Source organism: Sinocyclocheilus grahami, unplaced genomic scaffold, assembly GCF_001515645.1.
Source record: "Sinocyclocheilus grahami isolate Dianchi unplaced genomic scaffold, SAMN03320097.WGS_v1.1 scaffold114.1, whole genome shotgun sequence".
Taxonomy (NCBI): domain Eukaryota; kingdom Metazoa; phylum Chordata; class Actinopteri; order Cypriniformes; family Cyprinidae; genus Sinocyclocheilus; species Sinocyclocheilus grahami.
The window spans coordinates 406,380-424,490 of NW_015505293.1; the positions used below are offsets into that span (position 1 = coordinate 406,380).

The following is an 18,111-nucleotide window of genomic DNA, read 5'->3' on the forward strand; positions in this document are numbered from 1 at the left end:
AAAACCCATTATAAACGAGGCATTTGTTGCATCCAGTGCGGACATAATTACAGATTATATGACTTACAGTATACTGTCTTTTTACGCTGCATTGCATCGCGCCGCGTAAACATAAAACCATGTCTGCATTTGTGATCGGAGAAATGACAAAAAACAAGAGCTACTCTACACTGCTCAACTCGTGTTTGAATCATCAGTGGCAAATCATTTAAATATAAAAAACATACTTCACACGGTGGCCTAGAGTGAGGAACGGCCGGAGGGCTTGAGTGAGCTGCGGCCTATAGTATGCGGAGGCCGGCTTGAGTGAGCAGAGGCGGGTGGGCTTGAAAACGGCGCGGCCGGCGGATTCGACAAAGGAGCGGCCGGCGGGCTTGCGGCAACCACATGTGACGACCCCGGGCTGGACTCCGCTTCGTCCACGGTGAAAGCCGATCCGGCGATCCACAGCGCGAAGTTGATGTATTTCCTCAGCGACCAGCACGGATCAGCTCCAGGCATGACGAAGCGGATATCGTCCTCTTTTGGAAGGCCAAACAAAGTAGTTTTGCTTTCACAATGAAACACACAGTGCCTTCACGACATGGCAGCAGCAACAATACTACAGCGAGAATAAAAGTTACGCCTTCTTTCTTTGCGTGAACATTTGAGCGGCGCTATGCAAATCTTCCCACATCGTAAGGTAGATATGTGGGGGCGTGTTAGAACAAGCCATTTTAGGTAGGCGTGGCTGACTCTTAACTTTTATAAAGAATATCTCTTTGGATTTGAGACTTTAGTCTTTGCAACTTTACAGATCTTCTTTATGAACCAAGAGCTTGTAACACTCCAAAGAGAAAGGAAAAATTTTAATCGCATCATATGACCCCTTTAAACGACATACACCAGTATTGCGGTATTTTAAAAATTCACATCATAACAAAAATAAACACCGGTATTCAGTATGAATCGGTATACCGCCCAGCACTAATATGTCCTGCTCGTGTCCCGCAGCCCTGTCAAAGCGCAGTGCCCGATATGAAACAATTATCTGGGGAAATTATAATTAAACATGACTTAGTTACTAAATTTCTATTGCTTTCCATGTTGAAGGACTTTGTATTGTTTTTATTGTACATTTAAAGCTTGGATCACATTAAAAGTGTAATTTTTACGTTAGAGAATTATTTTAGCAAAAGATCCAGCCTCGTCACCGTCACTCACAGCCGCTTGCACGTGTTTTGCGCATGAGCCGCACACACCCCAAAATTAAATTACTTAATCGACCATCGATAGCTTTAATCGATAACTTCTCATCGACAATTAATTGATCGTCGATTAATCGTTGACATCCCTAATCTAAACCACTTATCTAGCCTCTGGCTCTAAATCTTGCACGGCTGAAGAGGACCTTTATCAGATAAAAGTGAAATGCTTACACTGAGGTTATGTTTGTGCCATATGTCTCTGTTCTCCAGTGGTTATTTAGTCCAACAGGGCTTTTTGAGATAATGTTAAGTGTTTCCTGTTTTTGCAAAGGCCCACCATGACAAAAAGGAGATCTCCAGGCTGTTGCTAGTTGTTTAAAGTTTCTTTTGGAGGTTTATGTAGATTTTCACAACTTTTTATAGCTAAAAGTGTAATGTTTGCTCTTTTCCTTCTCCATGTTCTTTCATTAGAAGAGGATTTAAAGCTTATTATCATATCAGTTTTGGCAATAAACTGACAGTGATGTTTGTTCTGAACAGTCCTTCGCAATACCAGTATAATTCCATTCATGTAATCTTACATTCCTGCTTGTATTTTTATTCTACATGCTAAGCATCCAGATTAGAGCCCAACTGATATGGGTTTTTGTGGGGGCCGATACCGATATTAGGGAGTAAAAAAAGGCTGATATCGATACATCGGCCGATATTCTTTGTGTATATTATAGTACAGTACCAGTCAAAAGTTTGGACACTTTTCCATTCGTGTGTCCAAACTTTTGACTGCTACTATATATAGAATACCATATATACATAAACGGAATGTATATATACATAAACATATTTTTTGCAATGATCACTCAAATGTGGTGATCAAACACTTATAATGATGTGACAAAGATATGTAATGGAGGCAGGGCATTTAACAATAAAATTATTATCCAAAATGAGTCTGACATCAGTGCAGTTTATTCAACTTTATTTCAATTCCATTCCATTCAACTTTATTCCATTGAAGTTTTTCACTTCTGAACATTCATTCACGCTACTGTCTTCACACACAGACGAAACTTACTAGAGAAGTGTGACATAATATACCTCTGTAAATAAATACAATTTAAATTCACGTCTCGCGCACTTTAATGCCCTTTGAATGTAATGTGTACATTCCCTTGGAACTGGAATCATGGCAAAATATCATGTGAAGTCCACTTCGCAGTGCACTTACTGTCGAATAAGACAACGCTTGAATGCTGCTGCCTGAACAAGAGACCTCCTTACTGAAGTGAAAGTGTTGGCTGGTGTCACTATCTCGCAAACGCGGCGGTGGATCTCCACCAAACTGGGAGGATCCCTTCAGCTCGAGGAGCCCTCTCGAATCCCACCCTTCGTGCGCCGGTAGCCCCCCCGGGATCGCCAGATCGGTCGGTGCCCGACCGCGAATTTAACAGCCAGTAACTCCCGGACCCCGGGGGCTATCAACGCGGGGGTGGTCTCATTCGAAAGGGGGCCTCGAGACGTACTCTCGATTCGGTGTTAGAGAGGGTTCCTCGAGCTGAAGGGATCCCCCGAATTTGGTGCGGATCCACCACATCGTTACCGAGATATGGCCGTTCAAAGTTTCAATGGTATTTCATACACTTAAGCTTTAAAGCGTTTCATCCAGGTCGCCAGTAGCAAACAATGGAGCGCGCTCTGCTGGACAAACTACATAATTACACCATTTACAAACATTTGATCTGTGCTTTATGTTCTGTAAACCGATATATGATACCGATATATCTGCGACAGGCTCATATTGCCCGATAAAATCGGCAAAACGATATATCGGTCGGGCTCTAATCCTGATCAAGCATTATATTATGTTTTTTTTTTTATTTGTGCACCATTCTTCTCTCTCTCCAGAAACTGTTTTGTTTTCAGATTAAGGATATTAATCCAAAACAGCAGCATCCACCTCCGAAAGCATTGACAACATTTATTGTGTTACATCTGCTCGCTCTGAGGTGCAAGTAATTTATATCATATATGAAAATTATTATATTCAGTGGCTTCTCCTATATTCTTAGTGATTATTTAGTGCCACAGTTTACCAGGAAGTTGGATGGAAACGGTGCTTTATTCGCATATGTTTTATGCGATATTCCAGTTTTGCACATAAGTTTAATTTGAATCTTTGGATGGAAACATAGCTATTGCCATACATAGCAGATTGGTCAATATTTAGCCGTAATATTTAACATTGTCTTGTGCTTCTTTTAAATTAATATTTTTAACTTAATTTCAAAAACCTTTACAATAAAAAGAGACAAAGCTGATATGATATAGTATCAGTCCACTTGTATTCTAGTTGTAATAAGTTCAGTGACTTGACATTAATTTATTAATAAAAAAAAAAAACTTTTTTTTGTTAGTTTAGGTTGGAAAATATCATGCTTCAACTCCCTTAAAACTTTGAAGTCCAAGTTTTATCTCAAAATATTTGGAATGCAATGAGATTTAAGGAAAATAGGTTACTTGTTAATGTCACTACATTGAATCTTTTCTCGAAAATGAAGCCGTTCGAGACCAATGTGAATACTTAATATATAAGCGTACTTTTCTAAGAACAAATTAGATTTTTAAACTAGATTTTATTGTGGAAAGTACCATTCGTAAATATCAGTGAGTAACCCAAAACTCTGCATTGGTGTGGCAATATGGCATACACTTTCAAAAACAGATTGTTATTTGCTGTTGTTGTTCAACTTAATTTTAACTGGAATTTCTATTCCCGTTTTGCTTTAACTGTTCTTAGAAAAAGAAAAAATGAACAAAAAAAACAATGAACATTTACCTCAGAACAAAATGTACTTGATCCTGGTTTTTCTCCTACATTTGAGGGAATATTATAGACCCATATTGATTTTTCAACTTGTCTGTTTTGAAATGTAGTCTCAGTCAGTGTGTTCTGAAATACATTGCTAACGATGTTTGAGCGCCAGAGAATGCCAGGAGCCTAATTCAGACTTTTTCTTTACAAATGTCGTCTGTTTCTTTTACAAATGATCTTCATTTATTTCATGAGTAGGGTTGTGCCGATAGACGATAGTATCGTGTATCGACGATAGTCAGAGATATCGACGATAGCAGATGTCTTTGTCGATAGTCAAGATGATATTAGGCTTATTCTCCTATTAATGTATTAAATAATAATAATAATTATTATTATTATTATTATGATTGGGCGGCCTATTATAATTCGGCTATCAAATTGCCCCGCTATTTCACTTCAGCACCGCATTACACACACGCGCAAATGAGGATTAAAGCCTGATGACCATATCGCCCAACACTATTCATGAGTTGACTTTAAATAGCTTCAGCTGATTGCAGATAGTAGGCCAAAGTCAAACAGCTCCCAAAAATAGTGCTTGGTATACTGTGGCTTGTGTAATGTTACACTGCATTTCAAAAATAGTGACAGATTTGAGCGGTGGCCTCTGTGTTTCGCCCACTGACCTCTGCGGTCTGCTTTCAGCTCACTGCCTAGACTACATTTAGAGCAATTGCATTCTGGCTTGTTCAGAACTCTTCAACGTTTTAGTATCTGTGGACTTCTCAAAATGATTTCCTGCATTGACAACTTCAAAGGAGATCTTCAAGCAGTTGCTCTGCTTTACTATGTTCAACACTGGGCATTGTTTCACTGTTATGCACAGTTACAAAGATTAGATTTGTCTGCATTTGAATCTCAGCTGTGAATAAGCCCTTGTTAGGAGCCCTTGTTGTTTCATCCGTTCCTGTGGTTCCTGAGAGGTTTCAAGAACTGGAAGGAAATAATATGATTCATGCCACAAGCGTTTTATTCTTTTGAGATGCCTGTAAATTGTAGGTGAAATTCAGGTGACTTCATCCGTTGTTTCACATGATTGCTTTCCTTTTGACCTCACTGCCTTTGATGGAAATAGTTTGTTTGTATGGATCCACAAGTGTCAATAGCAATCAGTCTTCCCATTTACAAAGGGTTGTTATGCCATACCACAATGCAATGAAAAGTATATGAGCAATTGTGACTGGTATAGGTTATTAACTCACAGCTCAAGCAGGCAGCAATGTGTACAGATTTTAGCGCCTCCTGTAAATAATTTCCAATGTATGTTTCTTGTTATATTTAATGCATTGCCAACCCTTATTTGAATCAGATAGCTTGAGATGCAAAGACTGATCCAGTGGCTTTTGGTGTCACTGCATCATTCTTTCATGATAGAAGTTTGGAGGAGGTGTATCTATTCCCCTTTTAGTCATACTAAGAGCGGCTTCTGTGATTGATGTGAACTCTTTCGTCTTTCTCTCCTCAACCTCTCCGAGTGTGTAAAAGCTCTTATCAGCATGCTCTCTCATTTGTTCAAAGGCTATTAACTCATGTTCTTTGAGTTTGACTCATATGTATACGTTTTTCAAAGGTCATGGGTGAAGACAAATGGGGAAAGCTGGTTGATTTCCATTAGGGTCTGCTGAAGAGAGGAAAAACTGTTGTTAGCTAATAGCTGATGTCAATCATGAACTTGAAATATTGGCTCTTTTAAAACAATGCTAAAGTTTATTTCCAGTTCACAGACAATTTTTAACTGCCTAAGACCGGATTTGCTCCATCTGTTAAAGAGGACAATGAAATGGTGTTTTAATGGGAACACTTTAACCACACATTTTTCTTTGTTATTGTAAGTCGCTTTTTACTGCTAATGTTCAAGTCTTGATCATTTAGGCTAGACATGATGTGGGAAAAAAATCCGAGGCCACCAGTGATTTTTTTTTTCTTTTGTGTGTTTCACATTCTTTTTTTTTTTTCTCATCACAAATGATTCAAATTGGGTTGACCGTATAGATTTCTCAATTTGAATCAGTCTTTTTGATGAACCAATGCTGAATCTTAAAGCCCAAGAAAGATCATTTAGACTATGCTGTTTTCTGAACAGAATGTCACTAAACATTATTTGTAGCACGCCTCTCATCCAATAATGGCAATAGCTTTGTGCTTTGTTACTTGTGAGATCTGTCCTATATCTATGAGCTGTGTGCACATAAATATTTTCCCCACTTTTTCTTCTTTAGGCCCATGAATGGAACAAGAATGATGAGCGTCTCCTGAGTGCAGTAGAGCATGGAGAAGCAGATAAAGTCACCTCCCTCCTGTCGAAGAAAGGAGCCTGTCCAACCAAGCTTGATAGCGAGGGAAAGTCTGCGTGAGTACTGGAACTGATATTGCTCTCATTCTTATTTTAATCAGACGTTGACTGCTCTAATTGTGACTTCAGCAGTGTTTTGAGAGAATTTTCTGCAGTCCACTTGAGAAGTGCATAAAAATGAATTTGCATGTGTGTGTTTAGACTTCAGCTGAAAGAGAGATGCGAGTTATGCTTTTTTTGCATCCATTCATCATAGTGTTTATTTAGCTGTGGAAATGATAATCTAAACCCCAGTCAAACAAATTTAGTCCTTCATTTACCCCATCAGCATTTTCTTTCATTGCATTTACATAGAGCCTTCATTTTCTCTTATTTACCGTAACAGGCACACAGATGTTCGCTCGATTTGTTTATGCAAGTCATCCAGTTTTAAAATCACGCATTTTAACCAACAATGACTTAAACACTCGAAATCCTACAAAAATGAGCTTAGCTTTTCTGACTTTCTCGTTTAGCAATTTTCTGTCGTTTTGCTTAGAAGTCATAGGAAGGGCACTTAAATATATGTTATACTAGTTCAAAGAAGTTTGAATGCTTTGTTTCTTTGTTTTGGCAGAGATTAATATGATTTTGTTTTATTGGAGTCTCAACCTGAATAATTACTTGCTTGTGTCTACATTTTTGTGGGAAAATATACATGTTTTAAAATGTTGTGGACAGATTTATTGTGTGTGTGAGAATAACAGGAAATTTAAATCCACCATAAAGGAGTTTTTAGAGTCTGACATCATAAGATTGTGATATTTTAGCAAGAAAGTTTAGTTTTCTCATGCTGAACTCCGTACTATCTAGTTGCTAGGACATTGCTAGGATGTTCTGAGTGACTTAGATTTAACCTAAATTTGCACGGCGTGATTTGGACACAATAATTGAGCGATTGTTGTTTTTTAGGATTGTCTAACAGAATGGCTCATGTAATGCATGTTAGATGGACTATTGACATGTACCTTCAAAACATCAGTTATAAAGAAAGAAAAGAAACATTCCTATAGGCAGCACAGCAGAGATGAATCAATGAGCGAGCTCCAGTGAATGCAGAGAGACGAGCTTGCTCTCTTCATTCTGTAAGTAATGAACTCAGACACTGCCGACCTGAATGAGTCTCCAGTGTCCTGCGTTACGATGGCTTGAGCCGAAGCGCTCTCATAGGCTCACAATAAATCCTTATCTGCCTGTTTGAGGAGTTCATTGTGTTCGAGTGCTTGCGCTCCAGAGGGTTCACGAGCCAGAGAGGCACATGCAGAACACAGAGCCTCGCTGTATCTCCAAACTGTCACAGTCGCCATGGAGATATAATTTCCTGATAATGAAAGAGTATAGGGCACAAGACCCTGTGCGATTTGATAATCATATGCTCCGGTGATCTTGTTATTTACCTTGAAAAGGACTGTGAAAGAGCTCTTGATCATATTAATTACAAAAACACAAGGCAAATGCTGCAGCAAATGTCTTCGCTTCTATCTTCCAGGGTTAAAAACAAGAATCTGCTCTCTAGCTTGTGGAGAATGCAGTGATTAAGCGTTTAATTGACATGAGCATTTAATTAAAGGGGTCATATGATGCGATTTCAATTTTTTCTTTCTCTTCACTGCAAAAAATGGCTTATCTTAGTATTTTTGCCTTGTTTCTTGACAAAATATCTAAAAATTCTTAAATCAAGATACTTTTACTAGATAAGCAAAATAACTTTAAATATTTAGTCTTTTTTCAAGGGGGAAAAAAACTAAATTAAGTGCATTTTGCTTAAAACAAGTAAAATTATCTGCCAGTGGGGTAAGTAAAATACTCATTTTAAGAATATTTTACTTACCCCACTGGCAGATAATTTTACTTGTTTTTATCAAAATGCACTTAATTTAGTTATTTCCCCAATGAAACAAGACTAAATACCTGAAGTTATTTTGCTTGTCTAGTAAAAGTATCTTGATTTAAGAATTTTTTTATATTTTGACTAGAAACAATACTAAGTAAGATAAGCCATTTTTTTTGCAGTGTTTGGAGTCTTACAAGCTCTTGGTGCATAAAGAAGATCTGTAAAGTTGCAAAAACTAAAGTCTCAAATCCAAAGAGATATTCTTTATAAAAGTTAAGAGTCAACCACACCTACCTTAAACGGCTCGTTCTAACACGCCCCCACATATCTACCTTACGATGTGGGAAGATTTGCATAACGCCGCCCAAATGTTCACGCAAAGAAAGAAGGCGTAACTTTTATTCTCGCTGTTGCCGCCGCTGCCATGTTGTGGAGTCGCTATGTTTACGCGGTGCGATGCAACACAACACGTAAAAAGACAGTATAAGTCATTATAATCCGTAATTATGTCCCCACTGGATGCAACAAATGCCTTGTTTGTTATGGGTTTTATTGGTTTTGTCTCGTCTAGTGATGTCCGGATCGCGAACGAATCGTTCTATTTAACCGGATCTTCTTAGTGAACCGGTCGAACCAGTTCACCAAATCGAACTGAATCGTTTGAAACGGTTCGCATCTCCAGTATGCACTAATCCACAAATTACTTAAGTTATTCAGTTTATAAACGTGCCTGACGCGAAATAAACCAATATCCCGAGTTATTCAGTTACTCCTCACAGTACATTGACTGAACAGCTAAAAGAGAACCGATGATGGGATGTGCACGAGCAGAGCAGCTGGACTGAGTCTCGTCCTGCTGGGAGACGTCATCGGCAGTATGTTAAGGGGCGTAACATTTCCGTCACACGCTTGAGGTATTCGGCCGATCACAACGCACTGGATAGCTGGCCAATCAGAGCACACCTCGCTTTTTTAGAACGATGAGCTTTGTAAAAATTGACGCGTTTCAGAAAGGCGGGCATAGAGGAGAAACAATAATGTACATTATATGGAAAATAATGTGTTTTTTTAACCTTAAACCGCATAAACACATTGCATTACACCATATACACAAAATAATGTTCTTTTTAGCAACGTCATATGACCCCTTTAAATCTAAGGATGCCTGTGATTAAGATTCATAATTTTAAAACTTTACCAAGAAAGTTTTTTTTTCTTATTTTAAAGTTCACTCAAAAATTCAAATTCTGCCATCAATTATTCACCCACATATTGTTTCAAATCTGTGTAACCCAAAAGAAGATATTTTGAAAAATATATCAGTTTTTTCCCCATACAATAAAAAGTCAATGGTAACCAGAATGTTTGGTTGCCTTTAATGTTCAGCAGAAAAATGTCAAACAGGTGATGGCTTTCTTTCTACTTCATAACACAAAAAAATTACAGTTTTCATTTTTGTGTAAATGATCTCTTTAAATATTGTGTTTCAGGCCAATTTTAAAGCACCAGTGATACGTGTTGCATTAATTCTTCCAAAAACAGTGTAGTTGTTTCTGGACTGACCTTTAATTGCATTAGAGTGATGTATATTGCGTTTAAATTGCCATATTTGAATATTTAAAGTTCTTGGCTTGTTCATTTAATTAAAGGCCAGACCTAGGTAGCTGTCGTGAGTGACATTATTATCTAAGTCATTATCAGGACATCTTGCGTAGCTTTTTCAGTTAGCTTTATTACTGCCCAAAAGAGAGATTCCAGTGCATCTTGATCCTTATCTTCTAGATGGGTTGTAATCGTAGATTAATGTGTTTTCTCAAGTTTGTCCTCCAAAGAGCCAATTAATGAAGAGATGGTAGATATCACACCAGCGTGGTTCAGTGGAAGCTATTTATAAAGTAATAGAGAACACTGAACTTTTTAATCACAAGGAGCAATTCAACGTCTCCATTTTTTCTGTGCCCTCAGGTCCGAGATTTCATGACTAATGAAAGATTTAAAGGAATCGTTCACCCACACATGAATATTTTCCCTCATTAGCTGGGTTTCCAACCATGTATTTTCATGTGAATTTTGGGGTGTTATTATTAATTTCATTTTTAGTAAATTTAGGTTAATATTGGATGGAAACCTCAAGATTTAAATAAAATCTCCAAAACTTGCATTAAAAACATACTTTATACTACCATTTAAAAGTTTGGGGCCCTGTTTACTTTCTTTAGTTAGGATGCATAAAATTAATTCATTTTTAAATAAATTCTGATCTTTTGAACTTTATATTCATCTAAGAATTCTGAAAAAATGTATCATGGTTTACACGTGAATATTAGGCAGCACAACTGTTTGAACATGTGACAGTGAATACCTGAGCAGCTAAAAATTCTTCTTTGTCATCACATGATGGCATTACATTTTAAAATATATTAAAATAAAAAACAGCTATTTTAAATAGCTAGTAATTTTTTAGATTTCATATTTCATATTGTTAACTGTATTTTTGGTCAAATAAATGCAGCCTTTCAAATTTTAAAGGTCTTAATGTATTTTGACAACACTGTTAATTGCTGCTTTGTGCTTGACTTGCTACACAGAATGAAAAGCATTGATCTAATGTCACTCATTCACACTAGAATGCTTTACAATTGCCTTAGGACAAGCATATATGTAGAGCATGTCATTGACCTACCTTTGAAATCAAAGAGCCCTCTATTTACTGGATGTAGGTTACAGACAAGATGTACAAACTGACTAAATATGAGTGGCATGGCTAATCTGCAACTAAAATTAAGTGTTCATAACACTTCCCCCCTCCATTCTTTCTCAGTCTGCATGTAGCAGCCACACGAGGTCAAGCTGAGTGCCTTGCTGTTATCCTGGCTCACGGGGCTGATGTTTCTCTGCAGGATGCTTCAGGTCGGTTACAACTAGATCAATGTGTTTTCTTGCATTGCTTTTATGTTACATTTAATAGCATAAATTGTAAATAACAAGTCTTGTTTTCTCCTCTTCACATCAGGGTTTACTGCTTTACACCTTGCTGCCAAAAACAACCATTCAGAGTGTGCCAAAAAGTTGCTTCAGGTAATGTTTTCGATTGATTGTGAATCATAGACTGAGAGTTCGATGCACGCACAGAGATGGAGCGAATTCAAATGGGAACAACAGCCATGTCTGTTGCCATGCAATGTGTGCCAGCTAAACAAAGGAAGCAGATTTCGTTCTGCAGTTTCGTAAACTAGCAAATCCCACGGCCTCCCTCTGTGAGCTTGGAGAGTGTTGCATGTTTGGATGTGTGTGGGCAGGCTGGCATGTTCAAAGATGATTTGGTGAAGTGCCGGTTACCTTATCTAGCATTTATTTTATCATCATGGGCTACTCATTCTCCGTTCCGTGTGATTCTACCAGAACAGCACAGTTCTGAAATATCTATGGCCCGTCAACTGTGGTCACTAATGGGTGCCAGTATTGGCTTTGCCAGTATGGATTAAAAGAGGCATTGATATTAGCAATTTAATACTGCAACAGAAGTTGTATTCACACAGTAGGACCCCAAAAAAAGTGATTGGGCATGGTGAGACACACTTAAAATATTATTTTATTGGACACCAAAATCCAGAAAATATCCAAAATACATTTAGTCTCAGTTTTGAACCAGCTATCTAATTTTTAACTCCTATACAACTTTTTTTGTCAAATGTTTTGCATGAAAAGTGTGATCTGGTTATCTTTTTATAAACATAAATGCCGCTTTTTTATCCAATTCATTTAATACATTTTAAGAATTTCAAATAATATTTTTTTCTTCTGAACAGCAAATCTATGGTTTCACATTTATAAATTAGGTAACACTTTAGTATAGTGACCAATTCTCACTATTAACTAGTTGCTTATTACCATACTTATTATTAACATATTGGCTGTTTATTACTACTTATAAAGCACATGTTCTGCATGACCATATTTTACATCCCTAATCATACCAATACCTAAACTTAACAACTACCATTCTATTAATAAGCAGCTAATTAGGAGTTTGAGGCAAAAGTCATAGTTAATAGTTTGTTAATGGAGAGAATTGGACCTTAAAATAAAGTGACCATAAATTACATTTTACACAAGAATAAATTAAATTGTAAAATATATTAAAACAGAAAACTCTTTTGATTTAAATAAATGCAGCCATGAAGAGCATCACAGATTTCTTTCAAGACATTAAACAAAACAATACTGACCCCAATTTTTTTAATGGTAATGTACATTATTCTTTTTGCCAGCATTAAACTTCCACCCTTAAAAGTGTTCCTCAAGTGAAAAATGAGAAGTTCACACAGCCAGGCCGGCGTTGAATTCATTAGCCTTTTCCCCCTGGAGATCCTGTGAAACAGAAGAATTAACTGCTGCACTAATGAAAGGGCCTGATAGTAGTAATTCAGTTTCATCCAGCAGTCATAAACCAAAAGTCCTTACTTGGATTCCTAAGCACAACAAATGCTCTAATGTCCCCAATGCCTTGAGATTCTGCTGAAATTTTCCATGAATATGAAAATACTTTATAGGCTAATTTTCCCAAAGAGTAGATTGAAAGGCTAGTCATTTCTAATGACAACAAAAGAGTCTCTTTACTGGTTAAATTAAGCTTTTTTGAGGAATTTAAGAGGACACATGGAATCTCGTTTACATAATAGTGGCAGTATGGACTAGAGGGTTAATTTCTGTGAGTCAGTAATCACATTTAATTGGACGTTCCACATTAGGCACAGGTCAGATTGGCTGCTGCAGTCAGATTTAATATACTGTATTACACCTCTCCTCTGATAATGCCTGTCAAATAAATGCCTTGTGCCTGTTCATCCATGAACACCAGCATGACATTCTGTTAAATGTTTAATAGGAATGCACATCATTAACTCACATAAAAAAATAAATAAAACTAAGTGAATAGTGTAGCCGTTTTGATTGAAAGGTCGTAATTGGTGTCTAGCTGTTCCTTCTGGGTAGAACATGTCATGGTGGTTTTAGATGAAGTGTTTGAAGAAATAATTTAATGTGCTTCATTCTACAGACTAAGTGTGTGGTGGATGCGCTAGACAGCTCAGGGAGGACGGCTCTCCATCACGCAGGTGAGGTTTACTTTAACACTGAGAGGAGCCATTCAAGGACAAGCAACAGGTTTTATCTTCAGTATGACTTGTTCTCTTTTATTATTTTTGTTTAATAGACCTCTTTGAGGATTGATTGTTTGCTCAGAGTGGTATCGTGGTGTAAATGTGCACTTCCAAACATTAACCCCACGACTTTGCTGCCGCCACTCTACTCCCAAGCACAGAATGTTATTGTGGACCATTTGCACCAAATTGCCAGGTGTAGAGGGCAAACACACACACAAAAGCATGTTTTTATTTATGGAGAGACACTTCGTTCAAAAAATTGCTCCCTAGCAAGCCCATTTCAGTCTATAAAAAAAGTGTGGTGTAGGGGAAAAAAATTGACAGCGTGTTTGTTGATAACTGAGCCTTTTTCCAGCTGTTATGGATTGAACTGGGGTGGGATAGGCCACGAAGAGCAAGGAGCTTTCTGCCACCTGGAGGTCAGAAGTCTGCTGGAAGGATGTAATTGATCCCACAATGAAAAACAAGAAGCAAAACATGGTTTCATACAGACTACAAAGCAGAGAAATCCTTCAGTTGATTGGAGGATGCATTTATGCCCATCCACTGCATGAGAATAATGGCTGTGATTGGTTGAGAAATGGGATATGTTGTAATTTTTAAAGGGGTCACTAATAATTGTTTGGAAATAAGTGCCGTCACACACTGTGAGCCTGGTTTTGGTCTCTGTGGGAAAGCTTAAAGTGTTTGCAGTAATTACTCTTTAAGGAGTTTGTTAGCCAGCTGTTAAACTCTTGTTTGTGTCTCTGTGGGGATAAAGAACTGCTTCTGATTATCTGTCCTCTCGTTCTTTCTTCTGTAGCTGCCAGCGGAGACGCTGTGATAGTTCAGCTTCTGTGCAAGCACAAGTGTCACGTCAATCTTAAGGATTCGGTATGTATGAGTCTTATGCTGTCTGAACTGCTGAGAAAATGGCTTTCCCATCTTTCTCTGCATGTGTTTTGCTGCATCTCAGAACTGCTTGTGGTCAACCTCAAACATGTGCATTGTCAAACACAACTCCTCAAAGACTCTGTTCGCTGTGGGTTTGAATCCCAGTTCGGCTACATTGATTAAAATCCCCACGGCACATTTGAGGTCCCTGTTACTTTGAGATTGCTTGTCCGAGGTTGTTTTTCTGCTCTGCTCTGCTCTTGTCTTTTAGTTTTTCTTCTACAGTTTGTTTTGTTTTATTCCTCTGAGAGTCTCACAGTGCTGCTTTTAAATGGCAAAAATAATTTGTTTTCTTCATTTACAGGTAGTAGGGATTTTATTTTCATAACTCAGACAACAACAACAACAAAATCTATCTAGCATATTTTGGTAAAAAACATTTGTAATACCATAAAAATGTACTGTATATTGAGAGTGTTAATAACTTTTATAAATTAAATATCAATTAATATTTAATATGTTATTATAAATATTTATGAAGTATTTAAAAGTATTAAAATATATATATATATGTTATATATTAAATACATTCCTATCTGTTCTCTTAGAATATGTAAATATATGAAACATTCTGTACAAATCTTGTTTACTTCCAGCTTTATTTTTAATGTTCCCAATTTTGCATAAAAATATGTGGTTGGTTAGTGTTAGCATCTGCCATTTATTTTAACTTTTAACAATCATCCCACATATGTAGTTTTATATAACATAGTTTTAAGTAACTAAAATACTTCAAAACAACAGAAGAAACAAAAGAAAAATATTGGCAGTCAGGCACATCCAGGCACACTTTTTATACCTCAGTGTTTTGTTAAAAAGTTTCTTGTAATGTGAAACAATCACAATGCTAAAACTCGAGTGTTTTTTTTAATCTATTGCCCATCGTACTGACCTTATTTACCCCTCTATGTCAGGAAATCATTAATATGCATCTGACTTATCTGGGCATCTATAAGAAGTATACAAATTATTCTTATTCAACATTCTTTGGATGGTTGGAGCTTTCCCTGCAGTGTATATTTTAATTGAGAAATAAATCCACAATTTTTCACAGTTATCCTTTAATAGTAGTGTTTTCTGTTAAGACCCACAGCGCTTTTATCCTAGAGATTAGACTGACTGCGGGGAAGGATGAACGACCCTGATGCAACTCCAGAGAAATATTTCATGCTAATAATGCATCAAATAGCTATGTTCTGTCAGGGGAGACTGCTGGTAGAAAGAGGCAACAGCTAAACAACGTTCATTAAGTCATCCTCTCTAAAAATGTATGGTAGAGAAAGATGGTTTGTGACGGGAATGATTTATAATGAGCCGCTTTGTTATCTAGAAAACAGAAGCATAACTTCCTTTAAAGTCAAGTTTCTTTTAATCCATTTTTGCAGGTAGCAGAACAAAATGCAGGATATAGTTTTGCATTTTTCATGAAAAAATTTTCCAGCCTCTTTTACGTGAATCAAAAGCATATATCAGCCCCCAAAAAACCCATATTAGAGCCCGACCGATATGGGTTTTTTGGGGGCTGATACCGATATTAGGGAGTAAAAAAGACTGATGCCGATATTCTTTGTGTAGGCTATATTATAGTACAGTATAGTAAAATGTTTGGACACACTTCCCATTTGTGTGTCCAAACTTTTGACAGGTACTGTATATAGAATACAGTATATAGCCTACATAAACAGAATATATATACATAAACACATTTTTTGCCATGATAACTTAAATGTGGTGATCAAACACTTATAATGACGTGACAAACATAGGCCTATGTAATGGAGGCAGGGTATTTAACAATTTAACAATTAACTTTATTATTCAAAATGAATATTAGACATCAGTGCACTTAACAGTAAACTTCACTTATTATAAATAACTTAAAAAACACAAATAGAACAAAAAATATATAACTTGAATTAAGAAATTAAACAAGTTAACTGTGTAGGGCAAGCAAGCAACTGCCAAACCAACAGGGGCAGGTTTATGCAGGAAGCACAGCTTTTCCAAACACGTTTTTATTTATTCATCAAAAATAAGGCAAGTTCCATGAAATTCCGCGTTATACAGTAAATTCCGTTTTTATGACTGGATTCCGCGATTCCGTCCATGTTTTCTCCATCACGGAAATCATTGGGCCCTACTAATGAAGCAAACAAATATGATAAGCTCATTGTGAGAGTAAAAGATGGGGGCATTGTTGTTTATTTACTTAGCATTGAGTCTCTCCAACTAGGTGACAACGTAGCGTTAAATCACCATTCAACAGACCCAAGCCACCACGCACTGCTGTCTATTGTACTGCAGAAAGATACTAACTTTTCAATCTGCTACGTTACTGACTGTACTGATGAACTATGCTGACGTCGTGTCTGCGCCGCAACAGGACGCGACAAAGCGACCGTTGAAAATAATTTGAACTTTGTGTCAGCACGTCATAAATAGAACGAGGCATCAGTTTACTGCATCCAGTGTAGACAACATCACTGATTATAATGGGTTATATTCTACACTGGCCAGGCGCCACGTGATGTGATGTGACCGATGTGATAAGCATGAGTTCTGGGCCGTGGCGTGGCTGGTATAAACACCAGCATTGACTGAGTGGCTCCAGTGGCCATAACACAGGCTTTAATGCGCCGCAGACGTGTGCCGTAATGCGCAGATCAGCTCTAGTCTCTAACGTCACAAAATCTGTTGTTAAAAATGAACCATCCATTCATCATATCATCATGCAAAACTAAGAATTAGAATCATTGTTATGTGATGATCAAATATCGGTGAGGGTGGGTGGCGGGTGAATTTGAAGCAGCGGACTCGGGTGAAGTTTGAGCTCATCCGCGCATCTCTACACTACACTGATCTGGGTCACCAGTAGCAAACAGTGTAGCGCGCTCTGCTGGACAAACTAAGTAATTACACCATTTAGAAGCATTTAATCTGCGTTATATGTTCTGCAAAAAAAAAGTTAATATCGGCGGCATATTCGTCTATACAATATATCGGCGACAGGCTCATATCGGCCGATAATATCGGCTAAACTTGATCAAATATCGGTGAGGGTGGGTGGCGGGTGAATTTGAAGCAGCGGACTCGGGTGAAGTTTGAGCTCATCCGCGCATCTCTACACTACACTGATCTGGGTCACCAGTAGCAAACAGTGTAGCGCGCTCTGCTGGACAAACTAAGTAATTACACCATTTAGAAGCATTTAATCTGCGTTATATGTTCTGCAAAAAAAAAGTTAATATCGGCGGCATATTCGTCTATACAATATATCGGCGACAGGCTCATATCGGCCGATAATATCGGCTAAACTAAATATCTGTCGGGCTCTAATATATATATATATATATATATATATATATATATATATAGAGAGAGAGAGAGAGAGAGAGAGAGTACATTTTTAGCAGATTTAAATTTCTGAGTGAATTATTCTTTTAAGTCAGCATTTATATATATATAATAACATTATATATATATAACATTTATATATGCTCTCTGTCAGACCTTCCAAGACGTAGATGAGTTTACTTCATTGGAACAGATTTGGAGAAATTTTGCATTACATCATTGCTCACCAATGGGTCCTCTGGAGTGAATGGGTGGCGTCAGAATGAGAGTCCAAACAGCTGATAAAAACATCACAATAATCCACAAGACTTCATTTCATTAGTTAGCATCTTGTGAAGTGAAAAGTTTACTGCATTCACGGCAGAGGACACATTGATGAACAAGTGATGTCTTGCTAAATTTCTCAAAATCTGTTCCATTTCTGTTACATT

General features: G+C 37.4%; 1 protein-coding gene across 2 annotated transcripts in view; it reads left to right on the forward strand.

Moving 5' to 3' along the window:
- LOC107589239 (ankycorbin-like) overlaps positions 1 to 18,111 on the forward strand; it is a 48,958-nt gene that overhangs the window by 16,986 nt on the left and 13,861 nt on the right. For both annotated transcript variants that reach the window (XM_016277620.1, XM_016277621.1), the window contains exons 3-7: positions 6,282 to 6,412; positions 11,050 to 11,138; positions 11,242 to 11,306; positions 13,288 to 13,345; positions 14,196 to 14,266. In XM_016277620.1, coding sequence (XP_016133106.1) covers positions 6,282 to 6,412; positions 11,050 to 11,138; positions 11,242 to 11,306; positions 13,288 to 13,345; positions 14,196 to 14,266 — 414 coding nt within the window. The remainder of the gene's footprint in view (positions 1 to 6,281; positions 6,413 to 11,049; positions 11,139 to 11,241; positions 11,307 to 13,287; positions 13,346 to 14,195; positions 14,267 to 18,111) is intronic.